General features: G+C 38.8%; 1 protein-coding gene across 21 annotated transcripts in view; it reads left to right on the top strand.

The window, feature by feature from the left end:
- The window catches only part of TBC1D5 (TBC1 domain family member 5), a 639,936-nt gene that overhangs the window by 536,656 nt on the left and 81,014 nt on the right, over positions 1–22,266 (top strand). For 20 of the 21 annotated variants that reach the window (XM_064277348.1, XM_023554943.2, XM_023554937.2 and 17 more), the window contains 2 exons: positions 13,604–13,860; positions 18,046–18,111. In XM_064277348.1, the coding sequence (XP_064133418.1) occupies positions 13,604–13,860; positions 18,046–18,111 (323 nt within the window). The remainder of the gene's footprint in view (positions 1–13,603; positions 13,861–18,045; positions 18,112–22,266) is intronic. The other variant, XM_023554934.1, reaches the window with a different exon arrangement.

Genomic DNA, 22,266 nt, shown 5'->3' with positions numbered 1-22,266 from the left:
TATCTCCTCGGAGAAGCCCTCTTTGGTCATTCTGCCTAAAGCAATGGACCCATTTACTCTCTGTTCCTTCACTGTGCTTTGTTTTGTTTTGATACCTGAAATGGTATTTTTACCTTTTTTATTATTTTGTATTTATTTTCTGTGTTTGTTTCCATTGTTTATTTCTTGCACTAAAATGCCAGCTCCACATGTTTATCTGGTTAAAAGTTGTATCCCCAGCACTTAGAATGATGCCTAGAATATAGCAGGCACTCAATTAAAGAAGAAATGCAAATAACATTTAAAAGGCTGATCAACTCATATAAGTCAAAGAAATGGAGTTAAAACAATGATAAAGTACCATCGTCTCCTTTCCGATTAGCAAATTAAAACCAAATGAGAGCAGCCAGCATTAGCAAAGGTGCATGAGTACCATCAGTCATCAACTGAGGGAGTATAAGCTGAGACAAGCTTGATGGATGGATCTCCAAAGGAGCCCTGGTGGTGCAGTGGTTAAGTGTTTGGCCCGAACTCTCTTTGGAGCCCTTATAACCACTGTTTTTTTTCCCTGGAGATTTGTTTATTGTAAGGAGCCCTGGTGGTGCAATGGCTAACTGCTTGGCTTCTAACCAGAAGGTTGGTGGTTTGAACTCACCAGCCATTCTATGGGAGAAAGCTGTGGCAGTGTGCTTCCATAAGGATTATGGCCTTGGAAACTGTACAGGACAGTTCTACTATGTCCCATAGGTTCGCTGTGAGTCAGAATCAACTCAACGACAATGGGATTGGTTTTTTTGGTTTTGTTTATCATGCCCGTTGTAGCTATGAAACAATTGGTAAACTTCCTCTTCAGCTACTGAAGATCTAAGATGCTTTTACCAGGCTGTGCCTTCAGCCATAATTAGTATGAGTACTACTTTCTTAGCAGTTAGGAATTTATTAGTGTCGGTGCGTTGGGGCTGTCACTAGATCGCAGGAAGGAGAGAGGAATGATCCAGAAGGGATACAGCTACATACACACACAAACACACACACACACGTATACACACACACTCATGGGGAAACACCTAGAAGTGATCAAGAAGTAGAGGTTAAGCCCGGGGCTAACATCTGCTAAGCAGGGGGCTAATACCCATTATAGCTATGGCAATGGACTTCTATTTGTGTTGCATATCCAAATAAGGGATAAGGGGATGAGGATGCAAAGATGGCATGTGATTTCATGGATAAGAATATCTCCAGAAATCAAGCCTGATTTCTCTTCTCTGCTTTACCACGGATTGCTATAATTAAGTCTTTAAAAGCAAGTGCCTAGGTATTTTAGTGATAGATTTTCCATTACGTGCATGGGTAATATTCACTGTGCTCTGATTTCACTTGCTTGCAAATTTTTTTTTTTTTAAAAAATGGGAAATGACATTTTCTTATTCATTCAACTTTTGAGCTCAGAATGACAATTTAATGCTCAAATTTTGCTCCAATTTTGTCCTGAAATAACCAGAAATTACTGCTATAAAAAAATACATCTAAATTGTGACCAGTCTTCGGAAAGACCCATCTAATGTATTTAAGAATCTACGACTACTAAAATACCCAACTGAGTAGTCTCAGAACAGAATTTCACAGTTTTTAAAGATTGCAGTCTCTCTTTCTCTCTCTTTGTAGTTTAATTGTGCTGATAGACATATAAAACAAAGCTTTTGCCATTTAAACATTTTTAAGTATACAATTCAGTGACATTAATTGCATTTACCACTTAGACCACAATCTCTTTATATTAAGAGTAGAATCACATTCCTTCTTAATTTCAGAACATGCATGGATTTTCCGTTTTGGAAATGACAGAGAACAGTTTCTGAGACGCGTAATTCCTTCCCTCATCCAGAGGTGGTGAGGTGGGCGCTGCCTGGGCTGGCAGTCATGCCCCAGGTGCACGTGTCACTTTATCCACGGGTGCCTTTTCCAGGCTCCACAGTTGGAGGTCTTCTGACTTGCTTAAACAGTTTCATATCCCCAGAATTAGGTACCTGGTTTGGTTAAATTAGACCTTAATAGACGTGGGAGAAAGCAGGCTTAGTCCCCTGGTCTCTGGACTCAGCAGATCAGCAGTGACATTCTTTGTGCCAACCTTCCCAGCTTTCCTCTGCCCTTGTCAGAGTGTGGTTTAAATTATCCTAATTGATATCAACAATGAAAGATCTCATAATTGTAAAGCTGGCAGGTAGGACCTTTGCAGAAGGCCTCTTGTCAGCACTCCTGCCTGGAATCTAAAAGGAAGCCAGGCTCCTGGGAAACAAGATTCTAATAAAGAGGCTCCCTGGACTCTGGAGGTGTATCCCACATTCCTCAGCTGGGCTCCGTTTGACTGTGGAGGGACAGCACCCATTCTGACCCCAAGTCTGCCTGGAGGCTGATAATCCCCATTTTTCCTGGGGAGCAGATTAGGAGGGCTCCTGAGGGCCTGGCCTAACTGGAGTGTTCTGGGCAAGTACAGGTTCCGAGGAAGCACAAGGATCTTTCCAACAACTGTATTCTTACGCTAGAATAGGAGCTCTGTGAAGTCAGGGACCACATCCGTCTTCCTCATTGCTGTTTCCTGAGTCCCTGACACACAGAAGGAATTTGTGAAAGGAAGGAATGCTTTTTAGTTTCAATTGAAGAATAAGTCATATGCCAGGAGTTATGTCTTGCCCGCCTCTGACCTCCTCTGAATGTCAGGGTCTGCATCTTAGAATGTTCATATTCCCATTGCCTAGCACAGTACCTGGCACTGTTTATGGTATTCGGTAAATATTTAGTTTAGTGGCTGAATAAATAAAAAATGTTTTGAATACCTAAAATGTATTATAAAATTATCTTGAATAATTTCCATTTATATGGTCAACAAGTTTTTTAAATTAGGCTTTATTATATTTACTGACATAATGGCTGTATCTTTTCCAGAGATATTTTATTGCTAAAATGTGGCAAAGAAATCATGTACTAATAATATCCCCTACGCCATGAACCCAAGGAACCCATGGTTATCAGTACTAGTAACTAATCGGCTAATTGGAATTTCAGAGAACACTGATAGTTATATAAATGTAATCTTGGGATATTTTTGTGCTCAAAGAATTGAGTTAGTGCTATAAGCACAACAAAGTCAGCAGTTCAGATCAACCAGGTGCTCCTTGGAAACTCTATGGGGCAGTTCTACTCTGTCCTGAGGAGTGGCTATGAGTTGGAATCGACTCGACTGCAGTGGGTTATGGGCTTATCTGAAATGCCTTTTCTGTATCAGGAAGAGTTGTTAATTCCTAACCAATTTGTGCAAAATGGTAACACTATCTTGTATCTAGTCCAGAGTAAATAGATCTTCTTCATTTTTATCCTGTAAATTTAGGTATGATTTACATATAATACACAGATCTTAAATGCTCAGTTTGATGAGTTATGACAGTTGTATATAACTGTAACCACAATCCAAAACAAGATATAGAATATTTCCTTCACCCCAGCATTCTCTCGTGTATCTTTACCTTGGTTAAAAATTGACCATACATATGTGAGTCTGTTTCTGGGATTTAGTCCCATTTATCTGTAGGTCTGTCCTTTCTCTAAGGAGCCCTAGTGGAACAGTGGTTAAGTGCTGTACTGCTAACCAAAAGATTGGTGGTTGGAACACAGCAGCGGCTCCACAAAAGACCTGGCAATCTGCTCTCAAAAAGATTACAGCCTAGGAAACCCTGTGTGGCAGTTCTGCTCTCTCCTGTAGCGTCACTGTGAGTCGGAATCGACTCAAGGGCACACAGCAGCAACCCTTTCCCTGATACCACAGTGGCTTGATTACGTAGCTTCATAGCAAGCCTTGATTGTAGGTAGTCTAAGTCCTCTAACTTCTTTTTCATTGCTTTGGCTATTCTAGGTTCTTTGCATGTCCATACAAATTTTAAAATCAACTTCTCAATTTCTATAAAATTATTGGGATTTTTATTGGAATTGCATTAAATCTACAAATCAATTTGGAAAGAAATGACATCTTAACATTATTGGATTATCTGATCCACGAACGTGGACTATCTCTGCATTTACATAGGTTTTCTTCCCTGGGTGGTACAAATGATTAATATGTCTGCTAACCAGAAGACCAGAAGCCGGGCAAAAAACCAGCCATTGAAAACTTTATGGAGCACAGGTCTACTCTGACACACAGGGGCCAACATGAGTTGGAGTCTCCTCAACAGCAACTGTTTTGTTTTTGTTTTTTTCTTTAACTTCTCTCAGCTGTGTTTTATAGTTTTTGCTGTAGAGGTCTTGTAGATTATTTTACTTAAATGAAAATAAATTATTCTTTTATTTTCCTGTATTCAACCTGTTCCCTCCTTTGCTTGTATTTTTTAAAATATGACGGTTTCCTTTTGGGGCTCACACATTTCTTTATACTTTAGACTCCCATTTGTTTGCTTTAAAACCTTAACGGTTGATTCTTGATATATTTTTAGCTGCAGCTATTTGTGGTTTTTTTAATTGTGCAGTTAGTAATGATTCTCAAAGTGGGGAAAGATTAAGAGGGCAAAACGCCCAGGCTGGTGAGCATCTCAGAATGATATCCTCTCCCAATCTGATCTGTTGCCCTAGGCACGAGAACTCTCCCACCCCGAAAGACTTTTCAATTATGAACCACATCCCTCAGGTACACTGGGGCAGAAGATGAAATAATTGAAAACTACCACTCTAGAAATGGCAACCTCGATGTTTATTCTTAGAAATATGTCTTCAGAAGTTTATCTAATAATTTTATATACCATGATTAGTGCATAATTGTTTATTATTATGTTAATATGTTAGTTTGCTAAGGCTCACTTAAAATATCACAAACTGGGTGGCTTATTAGAACAGAAATTTGTTGTAGTTCTAGAATCTTGGGGTCTGAAATCAGGGTGTTGGTCATGTAGATTCCTTGTGAGGGCTCTGAGGAAATCTGTTTCATGCCTCTCTTTCTAGCTTCTGGTGATGGCCAGTGAGCCTCGGTGTTCCTAGACTTGTAGATGAACCTTCGCTTATCCATTATCTTTCTGTCTTTGTGTATCTTGTCCTTTTTTTTTTTTATAAGGACACCAGTCATATAGGATTAGGACCCACCCTTCTCTTGTATTACCTCATGTGTTCACCTAACTGATAACATCTTTAAAGACCCTGTTTCCAGGCCGGGACACATTCACAGGTATAGGCATTAGGACTTTAGTGTATCATTTGCAGGGTACACAGTGAACTCCAAGACAGTTAGTTTACCAATGTTATTAATTGTATATGACCCAATTAGGTAAGCCCCACAGTGTAGCTTATATCCAGCAACTTACCAGTGCAAACCTTTTTCGTTCCTAACAAGCTCTACTCCTTTTGTTTCCCATCACATTGACCAAAAAAAAAAAAAATTTACTTGACACACATAAAAGAATCATGGTCTTTATAGCTAAAAGGAAACATATGTTTACCTTGAAACTCAAACTCCTAAGGAATAAAGAAATAGTTTGCTAACTTTCATCATTTAGTTTTATTAAAGACCCATCAGGAATCTAGAGCTCTTTGAGATGTGGAATAAGTTCATTTTCAAAGATAACGGAAACCTCACAATATGGCAAGCAAATTAAAATTAGATATAGATGTCTTTTCATCGAAGCAAATTTGATACTCTCAACTTTTAAGTTACAGAATTAAGAAAGTCGGAAACCAATTCATTTTAAAGAATTTAAAATCTTCAACGTACAGAACCGTTAAGTAGAAGTATATCATGAATGTTAGCTTAGACATTAGAATTGTCTTGAAAGGTATTGTGTTTGAACTTTGGCAATCATTTTAAATTTTCACATAATAGATTGATGTCTGTAAGCATGAAAGAAATAAACATGAGCATGGAAGAAATAAACATGAGCCATGATCCACTCCAAGTAGATTAATAATGATAGACTAGGAAGATACAGAGATGCAAAGAGAATATTATTTCTAGCCAAAAACCAAAGTCATAAATTTTTTTTTTTGTTGTTAAGAGTATCAGTATACTTTTTCCAATTACTCTTTACTCTTATAGAAATAATTGTAGAATAGGTTATACGTCGTTAGGGTAGAAAAAAAGTATAGGTAGAATGAGGTAAGAATATGAGAAAAGAAAAGGAGACAATAATGGAAAGAAAAAGGATGATGAAAATAGAGGGGAAAAAAGGCCCAGAAAGATGAACAAAGAGGAGAGAGGAGGAACAAGTGTGAGAATAAAGAGGGTAAACAGGTAGGCCCTTAAATTTGAATATGGAATTTGGTCAACATTCCTCACAGGCCTAGGCTAATATCCCCAGTTGCCGTTGAATCAATTCCAACTCACTGTAACCCTATACAACAGAGTAGAACTGCCCCATAGGGTTTCCTAGGCTGTAATCTTTATGGGGGAAACCCTGGTGGCGGAGTGGTTAAGTGCTACGGCTGTTGATCAAGAGGTCAGCAGTTCGAATCCGCCAGGCGCTCCTGGAAACTATGGAACAGTTCTGCTCTATCCTATAGGGTCGCTATGAGTCGGAATCCACTCAATGGCAGTGGGTGTTTGGTGGGTTGAATCTTTACAGAAGCAGACTGCCACATCTTTCTCCCGAGGAGTGGCTGGTGGGTTCAAACCACCAACCTTTGGGTTAGCAGCCAAGCACTTAACCACTGTGCCACCAGTCCTGCCTCTCAACCATGCTTGAAAATGATTTTCCAATCTCCACTTACACAGTTTCAGGGATGGGACACTCATTATTTTAAACAGAGTCTGTTTTATCTCATTTTTTAAAGCTATACCAAAAAAGTGCTCTGTTCTCCTTCATGGCAGTCCTCCCAGTATCAGAGGACTTGTACCTCAGTTCCTTCAGCCATTCCTCTTCCAAGATAATTTTCAGACCTTCTCATTGCTAGTCCCCTATTTTATAGAGACAACATTCGGTCCTACCAGAAATTAATTCACCACCAATAACTGACCACCATAGTTTTACAGTTATCTCCCATAATACACGCACTCATCTAGTATCAGTGCAGCCCGAGAATCTCACTTTCTTCAGTAGCATCACTGTGGGCTCATATTGACCAAACTGATTTTTTTTTTTTTTTAGTATGAACTCATGTTAATCCATGCTTCATCTCATATACTCAATGAGCAAATGTTAAAAAAAAAAACTCTAAGTGCATAAGCATGTATTTCATTGTTATCTGTTTATCTCTCATGCCAGCCTGTTGAGATTATTTTAAATTTTTATCCTTTTGTCTGATATATTAGGTGTATCCATAGCCTTTGGTCTAAAATTCAATAAAGCACATGCTCTTTTCTTCTAGTCACAAAATTGTAGACTCTTCTATCTAAAACCCAAAACCAGACCTGTTGCCGTCTAGTCGATTCTGACTCATAGTAACAGTATAGGACAGAGTACGACTGCCCCGTAGGGTTTCCAGGGAGCAGCTGGTAGATTTGAACTGCCATCCTTTTGGTTAGCAGCTGAGCTCTTAACCACTGTACTACCAGGGCTCCCATCTATCTAAAAGAGACTCAAAATGATCATATAATTCAGCCCTCTTGTTTTAGGGATGAGAAAACTTAGGTCCAGACAGGATACATGACTCCCCCAAGATTTCACAGCTCATTGATGGAAGGTTAAAATCTAAAAAAAGAATGGTGACCAGGATTGTGAATCGAGCCTGAGCCACATATTGTTACCGGGAGCACTTGGGGTACAGTTGTTCAGTTATAATCAAGCCTGCATCATCCTCCAATTTATCCACAGATACTGACATACCTTGATGAAATCTAACAGATCTCAACACTATCAGTCAGGAAATAGAGTTGCCTTGACATGGCTTGTGTTTAATGAGCCGTACTGGCTACTTGTAATATGCTACATGCATTTCTAAGTAATTGGTAAAAAATATTTGTATAAGCTATTGTTGTTGCTAGTCTATAATTTTTTCAAGGGATTGGTGTCAATTTTAAGTTTGTGGTTTCTATAATCCAGAAGACTTAGTCGTGCTCATGTGGAACCTGTACATAGACCAAGAGGCAGTCATTCAAACAGAATGAGGGAATTTTGCGTGGTTTAAAATCAGGAAAGGTGTGTGTCAGGGTTGTATCCTTTCACCATACTTATTTAATCTCTATGCTGAGCAAATAATCCTAGAAGCTGGACTATTTGAAGAAGAATGTGGCATCAGGATAGGAGGAAGACTCATTAACAGCCTGCGATATGCGGATGACACAACCTCCCTTGCTGAAAGTGAAGAGGACTTGAAGCCCTTGTTGATGAAAGTCAAAGACCACAGCCTTCAGTAAAGATTACACCTCAGCATAAAGAAAACAAAAATCCTCACAACTGGACCAGTAAACAATATCATGATAAACAGAGAAAAGATTGAAGTTGTCAAGGATTTCATTTTACGTGGATCCGCAGTCAATGCACGTGGAAGCAGCAGCGAGGAAATCAAATGACGTATTGCATTGGGCAGAGCTGTTGCAAAAGACCTCTTTAAAGTGTTGAAAAGCAAAGATGTTACTTTAAGGACTAAGACACGCCTGACCCAAGCCATGATATTTTCAGTTGCCTCATATGCATGGGAAAGCTGGACAGCAACTACAGTTTCAAAGAAGAATCAACGTCTTTGAATTATGGTGTTGACAAAGAATATTGCATATACCAGGGACTGCCAGAAGAATGAACAAGTCAGTTTTGGAGGAAGTACAGCCAGAGTGCTCCTTGGAAGCAAGAATGGCAAGACTTTGTCTCACATACTTTGGACATGTTATAAGAGGGACCAGTCACTAGAGAAGGATATCATGCTTGGTAAGGTAGAGGGTCAGCGAAAAAGAGGAAGACCCTCAACAAAATGGGTTGACAAAGTGGCTGCAACAATGAGTTGAAACATAGCAATGATCGTGAGGGTGGTGTGGGACCAATAGTGTTTCGCTCTGTTACGCGTGGGGTCACTATGAGTCAGAACTGCCCCCGCGGCATCCAACAACAACGGCAGCATAATTCTTTTGAAAAAGTGAGAACATTTCTTTACTTCCATCCTTCTGATATTTTTACTCAGTAAAACCAAAGGAGTAATATATTTAAACACAAACCCAACCATCTGAAATTTTAAAAGGCACTTAAATAACAGTTGAGTCAAAGAGAAAATCAGAAATAAACAACAGACTATTTAGAAAATGGAGGTTGGAGGAGGGAGACTTGGATGTCATTGCTATAATCAGATGCAAATATATAGCTTTAAAAGCTTTTGTTGGGAAAAGGAAGGAATGAATAAGTGAATGAATGAATGACTCGAACTCAATCTTGGGGAAGACAGGGAAAGAAATAACAAAGAAAAATATAAATTAGAATGCAGAGAACAATAAATTGAGAACTGATACTTAGACAAAAATACAGACAAACCTCTTAACAAATTTTTATTTTAAAAAGTGAACTAGTTAAGATATTTATTATCAGGCCTAAAAATAAAAATACAAAAAAGAAGTAAATCAAGATGGTTCTTAAGATTTGGATACAGAAGAGGAGAGGGTGTAGAGAATTTTTAAAGAGGTGATATGGATATGGTTTTAAAGGCTTCAGAAATTAAATGAAAACAGGTCACCACACTGGCAATCAGGAAGGCATTGGAGACCCTAGAAGCTCTTTCAGGAGAGTGCAGATCAGAAAGCCAGACTTACAAGAGATCAAGTGGGTAGTAAAAGGCAGCAAGAGTCAACCACTTCCAGAGTTTCAGAAACTAAGCAAAGGGGCCCAACAATGACGCCAGGTCCACATTGGGTTCTGGTACAGGTGTTCTGTATCTTCAGGAAATGCTTATGTTACTATGATTTAACCTGCTAAATAAAGTTGTGCCAAAGTGAGTTCTTGACACAATTTCAAAATAATCCCTCCTAGATGGTGCTATTTTTAATAACAGTATGTAGTTTTTCTAGTGCCATATGTAGTAGGCAATAGTAATGAAAGACTGATTACACAGAATTGATTACTCATTAGATTTAATATTCAGTGTCTTGTTAACTCCAGATTCCACTTGCTGTTTATTTCAGAGTTATTTATTTACTCATTGCCTTCTGTCTTTAATCCAGTCCAATCCCCTCTGTCCGTAAGATCCTGGTGACTGTATTCATTTTCATTAATTGAGCACACAAGGCTTAATGGTACGTATCAGAGCCAATAATAAACTGTTGGAAATTATTTATTGTTTCCTTTGAAGAATGCTACCACTCATATTTCAGATCTAAATTAGCTAACCTTGCTCAGACCATTAGCTTAAAACTTGTCATGCCTGAGAAACGAAGAAGCGGTAGACAGCGTGCCTTCCTTGAAGTACATGGTTTACAGCCTGTATATCCCGAAAATGCATACAGTTCCCTCGAACGTTTGTTTTGGAAAAAAAAAAAGATTCTTCTGGAAGCTACTGGTAATGGATGAGGGAGAAAATCATTAAACACGCACACACACACAAAAATGTTCAAAAAAGGAAAGCAGTATTCATCCCCTTTTAAGAGCTATTCAGATGAAAAATGCCTCGGCATGTGCTTGATCTATATGTTTTTCATGGTTATTAGTAGTAATGAAGATGCATTAACTATACTCTCTTGATAATGCTCTAGCAGTTTCTTAGTACTTTTATCAACATACGAATTTTACGACTGGCAGTATGGGAATTTGACTAGTACATTTTTGTTTATAAAAAAGGGTAACATTATAACTTCTTCATATTTGTGAATTATGAATCTTGACTTGCAGACAAGAAAAACTCAAATGTAACAGAACCGCGATACCCTGATAGCTCGTCTTTCTGCTGCCACTCACAAGAAAGGGGAGTGCAGGCAGGCTGCTGAGTGGACGACAGCGCCAGAGGCGGATGCCTCCTCAATCCAGAATTGATGGGTTCCTTTCATGTCATTCATTCTTTCTTCTCAATGAACATGTTCTCGAGTGCTCACTCTCAGCTAACCACATAGTATCGGTAAAATGAGAATGCCGTACTTCATTAGGAAAGCAGCTGGAAACTGAAAATAAGTGGGGCGTAACCTCTGCATATCCTGAACTCTACTAAGAAACTTTATTTTCAGTAATTTTTGAAAGAGTATTAAATAGCTAATTCTTTAAAGATAAAACCTGATGCAAAAGTTGCTATTTGAAAAATGACTTTTTTCACATTTCACTGAGTTATAAATAGGTCTTCTTTTTTTTTTTTTCTTTATAAAGCTGAATTTCAGGTTTTAAACTCCAAAGAAATCTGTCTCCAATACCTAGCCCATAGTATTAGTACTATTAGAAGAACTTTACAGAAGGAAGAAGTATCATATTCTTTCATTTTTATTGTAGAACCATGGATCAGTTCTGTTTTCGAGCTGTATCTGATAATGCCAAGGATATAACAATCACATAGAAAGCAGGAGAATTACTATGTAAGTGCCACCAGGTAGATCTGGGAGGAGATGATAATAAAACTCGTATTAACTAAAATCTTTTAATTGAATCCCTCAAACTTGATTTTCAGTTTCTACTTTTATGAAGGAAACCCTGGTGGCGTAGTAGTTAAGTGCCACGGCTACTAACCAAAGGATCAGCAGTTCAAATCCTCTAGGCGCTCCTTGGAAACTCTGTGGGGCAGTTCTACTCTGTCCTATAGGGACGCTATGAGTCGGAATCGACTCGATGGCACTGGGTTTGGGTTTTTGTTTTGTTTTGTTTTTTTTGGTACTTTTATGAAAACAGAATGGGAAAATAAGCTTGTGTTAACGATTTGGGCAATAAGAATACCAACTTTGCTAATAGTGTGGGGTTGCGTTACCTCCTACAAGCACAGTAATTTATAATCATAACTAATCTTCAAGCTAATAGCCCTGAGAATACCACAAGATTATGAACCATTTGGAAAATAAAAGTTGGTTTAACCAGTGTTTTCTTGATGTCCTTCATTTGCCAGTATGGTGTCAGCTCAGGCGTGCCAGGATGGCACACTGTGGAAGCCAAGAGAAGAAGTGTAGGAGAGGGAGGGGAGGAGTTAAGGGAATTGGTTGCTGCTAATAGTAAAATAAGAATGGACTTTCTGATCTGCACGCAGAAGTCATTGGAGACTTTGAGGAGTAGTTCCAGAGCAAAGGCCATAACCAGATTTTGTGGGCCGAAGACTGAGGGAAAAGAAGTAGCAAGTTAAGACACCTCCTTCAAAAAAATTTGCTGGGAGCAGGGAAAGAAATGGCACAGTAACCCAAGAGGGATGAGGGTTCGAGGGAAAGGTTATACGCGCACATGTGCCAGCTCTAATGGGAGTGATACAGCCGAGAAAGGAGAAAATGATGGTGCAGGAGAGGACTGCAAGAACAATCAGAGGTGAGACTCAGAGCACAATGGAGAGATTGGCCATGGCTAGCAGCGGGGACTCTTCTTCCACTGTGACACGTGAAAAGACAGACTAGAGTAGGATAAGAGGCATTGGTGGTGCAGTGGTAGAATTCTCACCTTCCATGCAGAAGTCCTGGTTCAATTCCCAGCCAGTACTCTTCATGTAGCCATCACCCGTCTGTCAGTGGAGGGTTGCATGTTGCCATGATGCCGAGCAGATTTCAGCAGAGCTTCTAGGCTCAGACAGACTCCAAAGAAAGGCCTGAGGATCTTTTCCAGAAAATCAGCGAATGAGAATCCTGTGGACTGCGGCAGCCTCAGCCCCAACCCGATCATGGGGATGGCGCAGGAACGGTGTTGTCTTCCATGTGCGCTGCATCTCCCTGGGTTGGGGACCGACTCAAGGGCGGCAAAAGCAGCAACAACCATAGATGGAGCTGCCACTGAACAAATATTAATAAAGTGCCTACGATGTTCTAGGCACTGGCAATATAGCAGTTTGCAAAAGAGTCAGAAATTCTTGCCCTCGTGAAACGTATTTGAAAGGGGATTGGAGGAGGTAGAGAAATAATAACCCGATAAGTAAAATATATAGTATGTCAGGTGATGAAAAATGTTGTCAAGACAAAGGAAGGGGGAAGGAAGATAAGGGTATACTGGGGTAGGGCGGGGGTGAATTGTTTTAATGACCGGACACTTGACATAACTTCTATAAACTTACTTCATGACTCCCAGACACGTTTATTTTTCAAAATGAGATTACACTTGACTTAGTTCCAATGCGCCAGGGCTACAGGAAATCTGCTCAGAGCCTGCGTCGTAGATGCGCCCTTGCGTGAGCACCCCAGGGCATACCCCTCATAACCCTCGTCTCACATTTTAGTCATGCATTTATTTGCGATTATTTGATTAAGAATTCTCTCTTCTATTAAACTAGAAGCTGTATAAGGGGAACTGTGCCAGTTTTAGACGGTTGCATCCCAGAGCCTAGCACAGTGGTTGGCATGTAATGGGCTCTGTTTGTTAACTGAATGAATGAGAAGTAATACGACTGTTTTCCACAACCCACATTCTTAAGAATTTTATTATTTTGTTTTCACATCTCACTGTATGTAACAGATCAAGTAAGTGGCCTTTTTCCAAGCAGTAAGGTATGTCTTTATACCAGTCAAGTATGTGAAATAAAGGTGTCTTCTGATTTAAATAATGTCTCTCCATTTAACTTTTGTTTTATTTTCCAGGACCAATGCCAAAGGTGCTCCCTTGAATATAAATAAGGTCTCTAATAGCCTGATTAATTTTGGAAGGAAGTTGATTTCTCCTGCAGTGGCCCCAGGCAGTGCGGGTGGCCCCGTACCTGGGGGCAACAGCGGCAGCTCCTCCGTCGCTGGGATCCCCACCCGGACCTCAGCAGAGGCCCCGAAGCATCACTTACAGCAGCCGCCGCAGCAGCAGAGGCTGATGAAATCAGAAAGCATGCCAGTGCAATTGAACAAAGGTGAGGTAAACCCAAAGAAGACACTCACACTGTGTGCCTGGGACTGCCTCAGCTGCCTATCCAGCCTCCCAGAAGTAGAAATTAATGTAAAACTTAGTAAATAAAATGCTATATTTTTATTCTTTTTAATTTGGAGTATCAGATCCTGTGGTTTTCTTAATTAAGAACATTTTATGAAATAAGTTGTTAAGGTATTTCTTTTTTAACATTCATATCCTAGTATACAAACACTTTTATGTTTTGTGAGAACCCATACAGTGTAATGGCACAAGTTGTCAGGACTCAGAACTTGAGATCAGTTGACTGTGTACTAACTTCGTATAAAAATGCTTGTCTAGAATCTGCAGTGGAAGCTCCAGTCCCTCGAGCATTACTAGTCATAGCATTCATCGGTGCAGTGCAGAGGTGTGGAGGAACTGTGCTGTCAGCCTCACCATCTCTGACCCAGCTGTTTCACCTCTGAGGAGTATAAACTAGAATCTTCTGGAGAGAAAAAGCTAAACAAAATCTTGAGCAGCCAAAATAAGTGTGTGAGTCCGTGCACTAAACGTTCAAGCCATAGAACGTTAGAGAGGAGGAAAACTGAGCGAGCCTCCCGTCTGCACCTCTCACTGTATGAGGGAGAGCAAGTACCTGCCCAGGGCCACACAGCCTATTGCGGCACTCCTGCTGCTGAGACTCACTGCTGTGTCAGGGCCTTTCTAGTGCCTCATCTCCCTCACGTACTTGACTCATAAAAAAGCTCTTCAGGTTCTTACTTAGAACGTTTATACTCTAATTTTTCACTTGTCTTCAAAAGAGACAATGTATTAGCTCCCCCTATTCATAGCAGATTAAAAACAGCTATGTTTATGTTTAATGGTGGGACTCCAAAACCCAAACCTTTGCCATCAAGTCAGTTCTGACTCATAGCAACAGAAGCAAGAAATAGTAACATAATGGCAGAAAATCTACAAAAAGCAATTCTTAAGACCTCACAGAACATACAGCCTGGGACCATTTGGTGTTGGGGCAAACACCCTGACACCGGCCGCGTTCCTGTCTTAACGGGAGCCCTGTGTTAAGCAGTGTTCAGTAACTAGTGTTGACAATAACGCTAGTAATATTGAATCAGTAAGAAGGCTTTAAACGATGTTCCATATACTCTGTTTAAGAAGAGATTGCACCCAAAATTATGAAAATTTTAAAAGTACTGGCATCCTGAAGTTGTATGGATTTTATTTCCCACAGATGCAAAATAATGAATATCATTCAATAGTATGTGTATATGTGTATTTCTCCATTGGTTATACCATGTTTTCTATCTGTTCTATATTTTTTTTGCCTATATGAATATCAGACGACATAATTAGTATTTAAATTTTATTAGAATATTCAATTTACCTTACATAAGAATATCTTGTTTAAATTACGTTCTTTCCTGTTTAATGTAGAACTGTCACACATGATTTAAAGAAAAGGAAACTTCAAATCATTAACGTGTTGTAAATGTATTTTAATGCCAGGAGACATGCCCACTTCCAGAATGAAAATGAATGTTATTTTCTATATTTCTTAATTGTACTGTTTTATTGTTCTAAACAAATATGATTTCAATATTGCTTTGATAACAAGCCGTAGTCAGTAGTAATTCTAACTGATGGCAGGCAAATGAGTCAGAGAATCTCTTAATGCTGTAGCTTAAATTTTCTGAGGAACCAAGCCAAATGACTATAGAAATATAAAGTTGTGTCTCTAAGGAAATGTCAAGTATTAATATCACAGTAAGTGAGAAAGGAAGTGTATGAAGATGGAACAATTGATGCAAACCAAGTCCCCAGTTATAAGGAGACAACAGAGCACTTAAGCAAAGTGTATGGAACATGAGTTTCACTAGGGCGTTTTGTAACTCATCCCTGTGCTGCAAGAAACTGGCCTAGTTTGGCAACTCTTCTATCTTTTTATTTCTGGTTCATACTTCTCATGTCAGTCTTCCAAAAACGCTTGTCTGCCTTTATATTCAAAGATGAATATTCCTGCTAATATCTCTTCCTGCAGAGAGGTTTGAATAAAATAAAGTAAAAGGCAAAAAGAAGAGTTTATAGAAATAGAAGCTAGTGTAGCTGGATATTCTCCCTCCATTCACTGACCAGGGGACCCTCAGCAAAACCGCTGAAGCTCTCTGACCCTTTGTTTCCTCACCCTGAAACAAGGTTTGGACTGATCCCTGTGGACTCTCTCAGCTCTGAAAAATCTAAGGTTCTTCTGGTGAAAGATGTGTTTATTAACTCTACAATGAAAAATAATTCTCCAGCTTTAGTTCTTGATGCTGGTATCTCCCCTCTGCCGCCACGGTGACACCTCTGCCAGCGTGGCACCTGATCCCGGAGACAAGCCAGCGCAACGGTTACCCGTCAGGAGACTTGTGCTGGGATGTGGCCTCTAGGTACCCCAGAGCAGTCGTCTACTTAGTGCCTTTGAGGAAAGTTAATGTAGTAGCCTTTTTACTGTATTCTGCTCGAAAAACTTGGAAGTTGTTTTGAAAAACCATTGTTTATGAGGAGGAAAAGAGCGTATATGTGGTTTTCATAGTTCAGTTAACTCTCAATTATTTGTACGTATATTGGGGAACAGTTATATTGAAAATGCAGAATTGATGTATATGTTTCTTGAAATGCATTCTGTGGTTTGTGTATGTGTTGGGATGGGGGAGAGAAGGAGGAAGAGGCAGCGTAGATGTTCACCCCTGATCTTGGTGAGATTTAATGTTAAGATGGGCTTTCAGTCTCTGAGAGTACACTAATAGGTGATCGAGAAGCAACAGAATAAAATGGGTGTGAGGCGTAGAGTTGAAAATCTCCAGCAGATACACAGTATGTAGGCACACCGTTATCAGTGAATTGAGGGTTAACTATATTATGAAAAGTCAGGACCTAACTAGTTCTGTTAAAACCTGTTTATCACTTGTTTGGAGTATGTACCTATTTATAGATTTATGTCAGTTACAGAAGAATGTAAATGCCGACACTGTTAATTTATGAAAACAGTGTCAGCATAATTATAGAAAAAAAAATTTTTTTTTTTTTTTTTTACAACCCAGCAATTTCCAGATGACCTGGCCATGGTGTAAATCATAATTGTAACAAGTAAGTGGTCAGGGCACCAAGGGTATGTTATTTAATTCAAAAAAATTAATTAATTTTTTTTTTTTAACCATTGTATAAAAGCTAGAGGGAACCCAGTCTATTAACCATAGATTATCGTACATAGAAAATGTGGTGACTTTCAAGAGGGCTTTTTTTTTTTTTTTAGCTTGTTAATCTCAAAATAGCATAGGCCTTCAGATTTTTTTTCAGATGGTGATATATGCAGAGGATGGTTCTATTCACAGTAAGTGTGCTCAGTGTTGAACTTTGTCATCCAGGAAGGAAATCAAAGAACCAGAAAGTCTTCTTTCTAAATGTTAGCATACCCCAAGTTCACAGGATTTCTTATAGCGCTTCCTTTCCTGGGCTCTTAAAATGCTCTCTTTTTTTCCTGCTGCTACTTCCTTTGTTAGTTTTAATTGCCTTTTGAATCCGAATGCTTCTTATTTTAAGCATTTACTACAAGCCGAGTTTGTAAATGAAATCTTGCCTATCATAAGTATGTCAAGTTTAAAGGGTATGCAGTTCACAGGTTTATTTTTACTTGTTGACATTTATAAGTACATGTGGTAACTTATGAAATCTTTTCATTACTTAATTTGAAAATAGAACTTTTCACTTGATGTATAGGTTTATTTAGGTCTTTATCTTATCACTGAAGAAGTTGGTTTCAAGTTTTATTAATGACAAATTTTATCTGATAGAAGAGGATATCAGTTTCAAAAGCTTGCCTGTTCTTTAGTAAATGATATAACTTTTGGATAAAAAAAATGTTTTTCCAAAAGAACGATTCTTTTTCAGAAAGGAAATATAAAATTATACTGGTGTTTGTAGCATCATCGTACGTGCTTAGCACAATCTTTTGATCGCTCAAGTTTCCTATACTCTAAAAAACTAGTAGAAATGTTTTTTTCTTTTAATTTTTCTAAGCTTGTGTTGTATTTTCTGTTGTATTTTAGTAATTAGATTGATAAAAATATTAGAATATTAAATATGAAAGAAAAGTAAAGTTGATTATTTCTCCTTTATAAATCTAATTGTTTTTTCTTATGAAATCTAGGCGATATAGTTACAGGAAGCGGTGCTCAGGTTTCTGCTCCTGTCCAGACTCTAACTGACCTCGAAGGTACAGTTCCTGCCTGCAGCACGCTCATTGCCTTTTCCCAAACCCCGTATTTCCGCTTTGCCTACCTCCATTCATCCTGTTTATCAGTTCACTACCATTGTATAGCCACAGAGTGGCACTGTTGTTTAAAACAAAAGCCCCTCTCTGTCATGGCTTGGTGTTGCAGGCTTTCTATTAAGTAAGTGTGTGCACTAGCCTCTTTCCTTGCAAAACATGGTTCACACTGTATTTTGTGGTTGTTTTAACACTGAACTTTGTGTGGCAGCTCACACCAAGATGTTTTTCTTGTACAGGTGCTCTGTGACAGTATTTGAGAAATTAGTTCTGAGATTAGACACCCATGTACTATGATTAGCCCAAAGTGCTTGTTACATTTTACCTAAAAGAATTACGATCTGATTGTGAAATAAGTTTTTAAGTACAAGCTTAGTATTATGAATTATACTAACAGAATTAAAGTACATCATGACCAATCTCCATGTACAATAACTGGCAATGATTTAAAATATAAAGAGAGAACATGTTAATATCATTTTGTTCAAAATCTAGAAAAAATTGGGTATTTAAAAAATAGAAGCAATAGTAATCCATATTCACAGCTCTTACAAAATTGTAAAGCACGTAAGTACTTAAAGTGGTTACTTTGGTCTTTTATTATAAAATCTTTTAGATGATATGTATCATAGATGGGATTTCTGTGTAAGTGGAAGCCTATATTTAAATGATCTGTGAAGTCCCTTCTAACTTTAAAACCTGTTGCTGTCGAGTCAATTCCTACAGGATGGAGTAGAACTGCCCCATAGGGGTTCCAAGGAGTGGCTGATGGATTTGAACTGCCAACCTTTTGGTTAGCAGCTGAACTCTTATCCACTGCACCACCAGGGCTCCCTTCTAACTTTAAGAATCTTCAATTCTAATACAGACTAGAAAGATAGCAGTATGAACTAAAATTCATATCATGTTTTCCTTAATTTAAAACATCCACACAATATAGTCATGTTATCAAGACTAAAATACTGTTCTAATAATTATATGTCTTCATAGTATCCCTGCTTTTTTTAAATAAATTACCAGAGAAGAATGGATTGTGATGAGATAATTGATATATGGGCTTAATTAAAACAAAAAACACTGTGGCAGGAGAGGAGTGTGATCTTCCTTCTATCTGTATCTCTGTGTTCACAGTTTACACTTTCTGGCTGTATTCTGGTAACTGATCCAATGACCTATAACAACGTTTCCAGCTCAGGGGTTCCATGAAGAACTGTATATTCTTCTTGGTGTCTGTTAAAAGATCTCTTTATGATATGTCCAAAATAAAGGTGTGCAGTAGCGTGGATAATATAAAAGGATAGATAATCCCCAAATGATTTCTCTTTAGCTTTGTCAATTATTGCACTTAAATGAATATTGATGTTGTCATCTGATATGATGAGATTCACAGGACCTAAATTTGTTTGCTAAAATTAAACTGTGAACCCTTCCTCCAGCTTTTTTTTTTATCAAGGGTTCTATTATTCCAAAGTTAATTGCTACAGAGCAGACCCTTGCCTTCTCTGAAAGATGAGGAGCGTAGGCCCCAAATTACACCTGTGGAAAGAGAAATCTGAAGGCTGACTCGCTTATTCTGACTTCTTTGTTGTTTATTGCTTAATCCATTTCTTCCTGCAGACAAGAGCCATATGAGCAATGTTACTTTTTTAACAGAACCTTGCAGAGGAAGGTTATGTCATTTTGTTCAACTACCTGGTGCATTGTATAAAAAAAAAATATTGTGTGTTAAAGTAGAATCGTCTCATTCGTTTTTCAATACGTATTTATTGAGTCCCTGCTATGTGCCAAGCTCTGTTGTCATTGGTTCCACTACATCTTTACCAGGTTGCTTGGACACTAACCTGTGTTTTAGATGACCCAGTCAAGTCTACACAGTCTAGAGCCAGCTTTTCTTCTGGATATCCTGTTCAGAACTCCCCCTGCCTTCCAGACTCTGACAGAGATTGTTTAAGTCTTGAAGGGAAGGCTCCAGCTATTTTATGAGACATGAGTCTCAATAAATAACTTTCAACTTTTGATGATGGCTGTGGCAGCCATGATGAGACAGTGAGGTGACGCCTACCCTGATTAGGAGAAATCACTTTGTGTTTTCCTCAACACACTTTCTAAGGAGTGTCAGAAGCACAGGAAGTAGAAATAAACCAAAATAGTTAATGGTGAAAAAAAAAAAACCTTTCTAACAATCTGTGCTTAACTGGGTCAGTAATAATAGAAATCCGAGAACTCCATCAGAGGGGCCAAACCCATTTTAGTCCCCTATATAATATTTCAAGAGTATATATACTTTTAATTTCAGGAAAATAAAGCTATTATTTAGACTTTCCCACGTACCTTTTGTCAAAGTAATGGAAGTTTTCCTGCAACAAATGAAATACCAATACTTCCAAGGATTATTCGATTATATACAGCATCTTTTCCCATGAAATTTCGCATCTGTATCTTCACCTTTTAGCATACAATAATGCATGAGTTTTAATTAAAAAAAAAAAAAGACCTGAATATAAAATGAGATCCCACAATTTATTTAGGTCAGTAAATTATTTTTTTGAAAGTTCCATTTTATGTCTCTCGGTGTAGCTTGCAGTCACAAAAATGCCGTGGCATTTTATGAATACTTAGCCTAGTGAGTTTCTTTGGAATTGTTTTTGGGTAATGCATACCTACCCCCAGAGACCTTTTTCAAGAGATATTTAGGAATTATTAATAAATCAAAAGCTTTAAGATATGTGTATACATGCATATACATACACATTATTTCCAAAGAGAATTTAGAATTTCTTTGAAAGAAATAGAAGTATATAATAACAAGTATCACCATGTAATGAACCATTAGAAAAGAAATTTAGAATTTTTTAAGTTGTTGCCATAGGCATTTCTAAAATTTATATATGTGTGTAGTATTTACATTATGTATATGAACATATGTACACATAACAATGTATCATTGTATAACATTTATCAGGATTTTTTTCTCCTGCCACTTAGGTCACTGTATAGAGCCAAGGTGATCCCCTCTCTGTGGCCACAGCACTGGGGATCCCAGGGTTTTTTTGTTTTTTGTTTTTTGTTTTCTCCTACTCTGGGCTGCGCCTCCCCACCAAGGCCTTCCAGGCTTCCTAGCCTCTTGATCAGGATTTAAACCCAGATTCGACTCCAGTCTCCACCTCCCTGCTCTGGTCTCAGGTCTGTTGGGGTTCTGCCAACCCATTCAGGAACTGTTCTTACTTCCTGTTGAGTTCAATGAGAGAAAAGCCATGAAAGTATCATCCATGGGGCATACCCACTGCCATGGAGGCGATTCCAACTCATAGCAACCCCATACGGTTTCCAAGGCTGTAAATCTCTACAGAAGCGGAGTGCTACATCTCCTGAGGAGCCCCTGGTGGTTTTGAACTGTCAACCTTTCAGTTAGTAGTAGATCACTTTAACCACGGTACCACCTAGGCTCCTGCCATGGGTCAAAAAACAACAAAGAACCAACCGTGTTGCCATCGAGTTGATTCCAACTCACAGCGACCCTTTATGACAGTAGAGCTGACCCATATGGTTTTCAAGGAGCAGCTGGTAGATTTGAATAGGAGGAGCTTAATAAGAATGAGTTCCCCTTCCTACTTCTTGCTAGTCATTCTGTGGTCAGGGCTCCTCACTGAAGCCTTCCCTTCATGAAGTTCATTCAGTCAGTTGGGTTCTTAAGAAATAATCACCATTGACATGGAGTGCATAGTGCACAAAACAGCTGTTGAGTGTTTCAGAGAGGGAAAGAGAATGTAGGAAGAATATAATATACCTAGACATGCCACACCTAGTCCAAACAGTATCTTTTAGCAGTTTTGAAAAATGTACCCCTTCTCCTAGACAGACATAGCTCATACCACAAATTATCAAGCAAAGCATCGCCTGGATTCAGCCCCTCCACCAGGCTGTCTTACATGGGGTGTGCATGGTGGTCCTATGCTTTAAGCCAGTTACCTGAAGTCTGTGGGAGGCCACTGGGAAGTGCAGACTATGTAAGAATACTTCTAACAGGGGAGGACCAGCAAGTCTATAACTCAGTACTGCATATCAAACCACCTGTCCTAGATTTGGGAGTCACTGCTGTGT

This window comes from Loxodonta africana, chromosome 27 (genome assembly GCF_030014295.1).
Source record: "Loxodonta africana isolate mLoxAfr1 chromosome 27, mLoxAfr1.hap2, whole genome shotgun sequence".
Lineage (NCBI taxonomy): Eukaryota > Metazoa > Chordata > Mammalia > Proboscidea > Elephantidae > Loxodonta > Loxodonta africana.
Note: the sequence above shows the minus strand (reverse complement) of the source record. Positions and strands in the feature narration are given on the sequence as shown.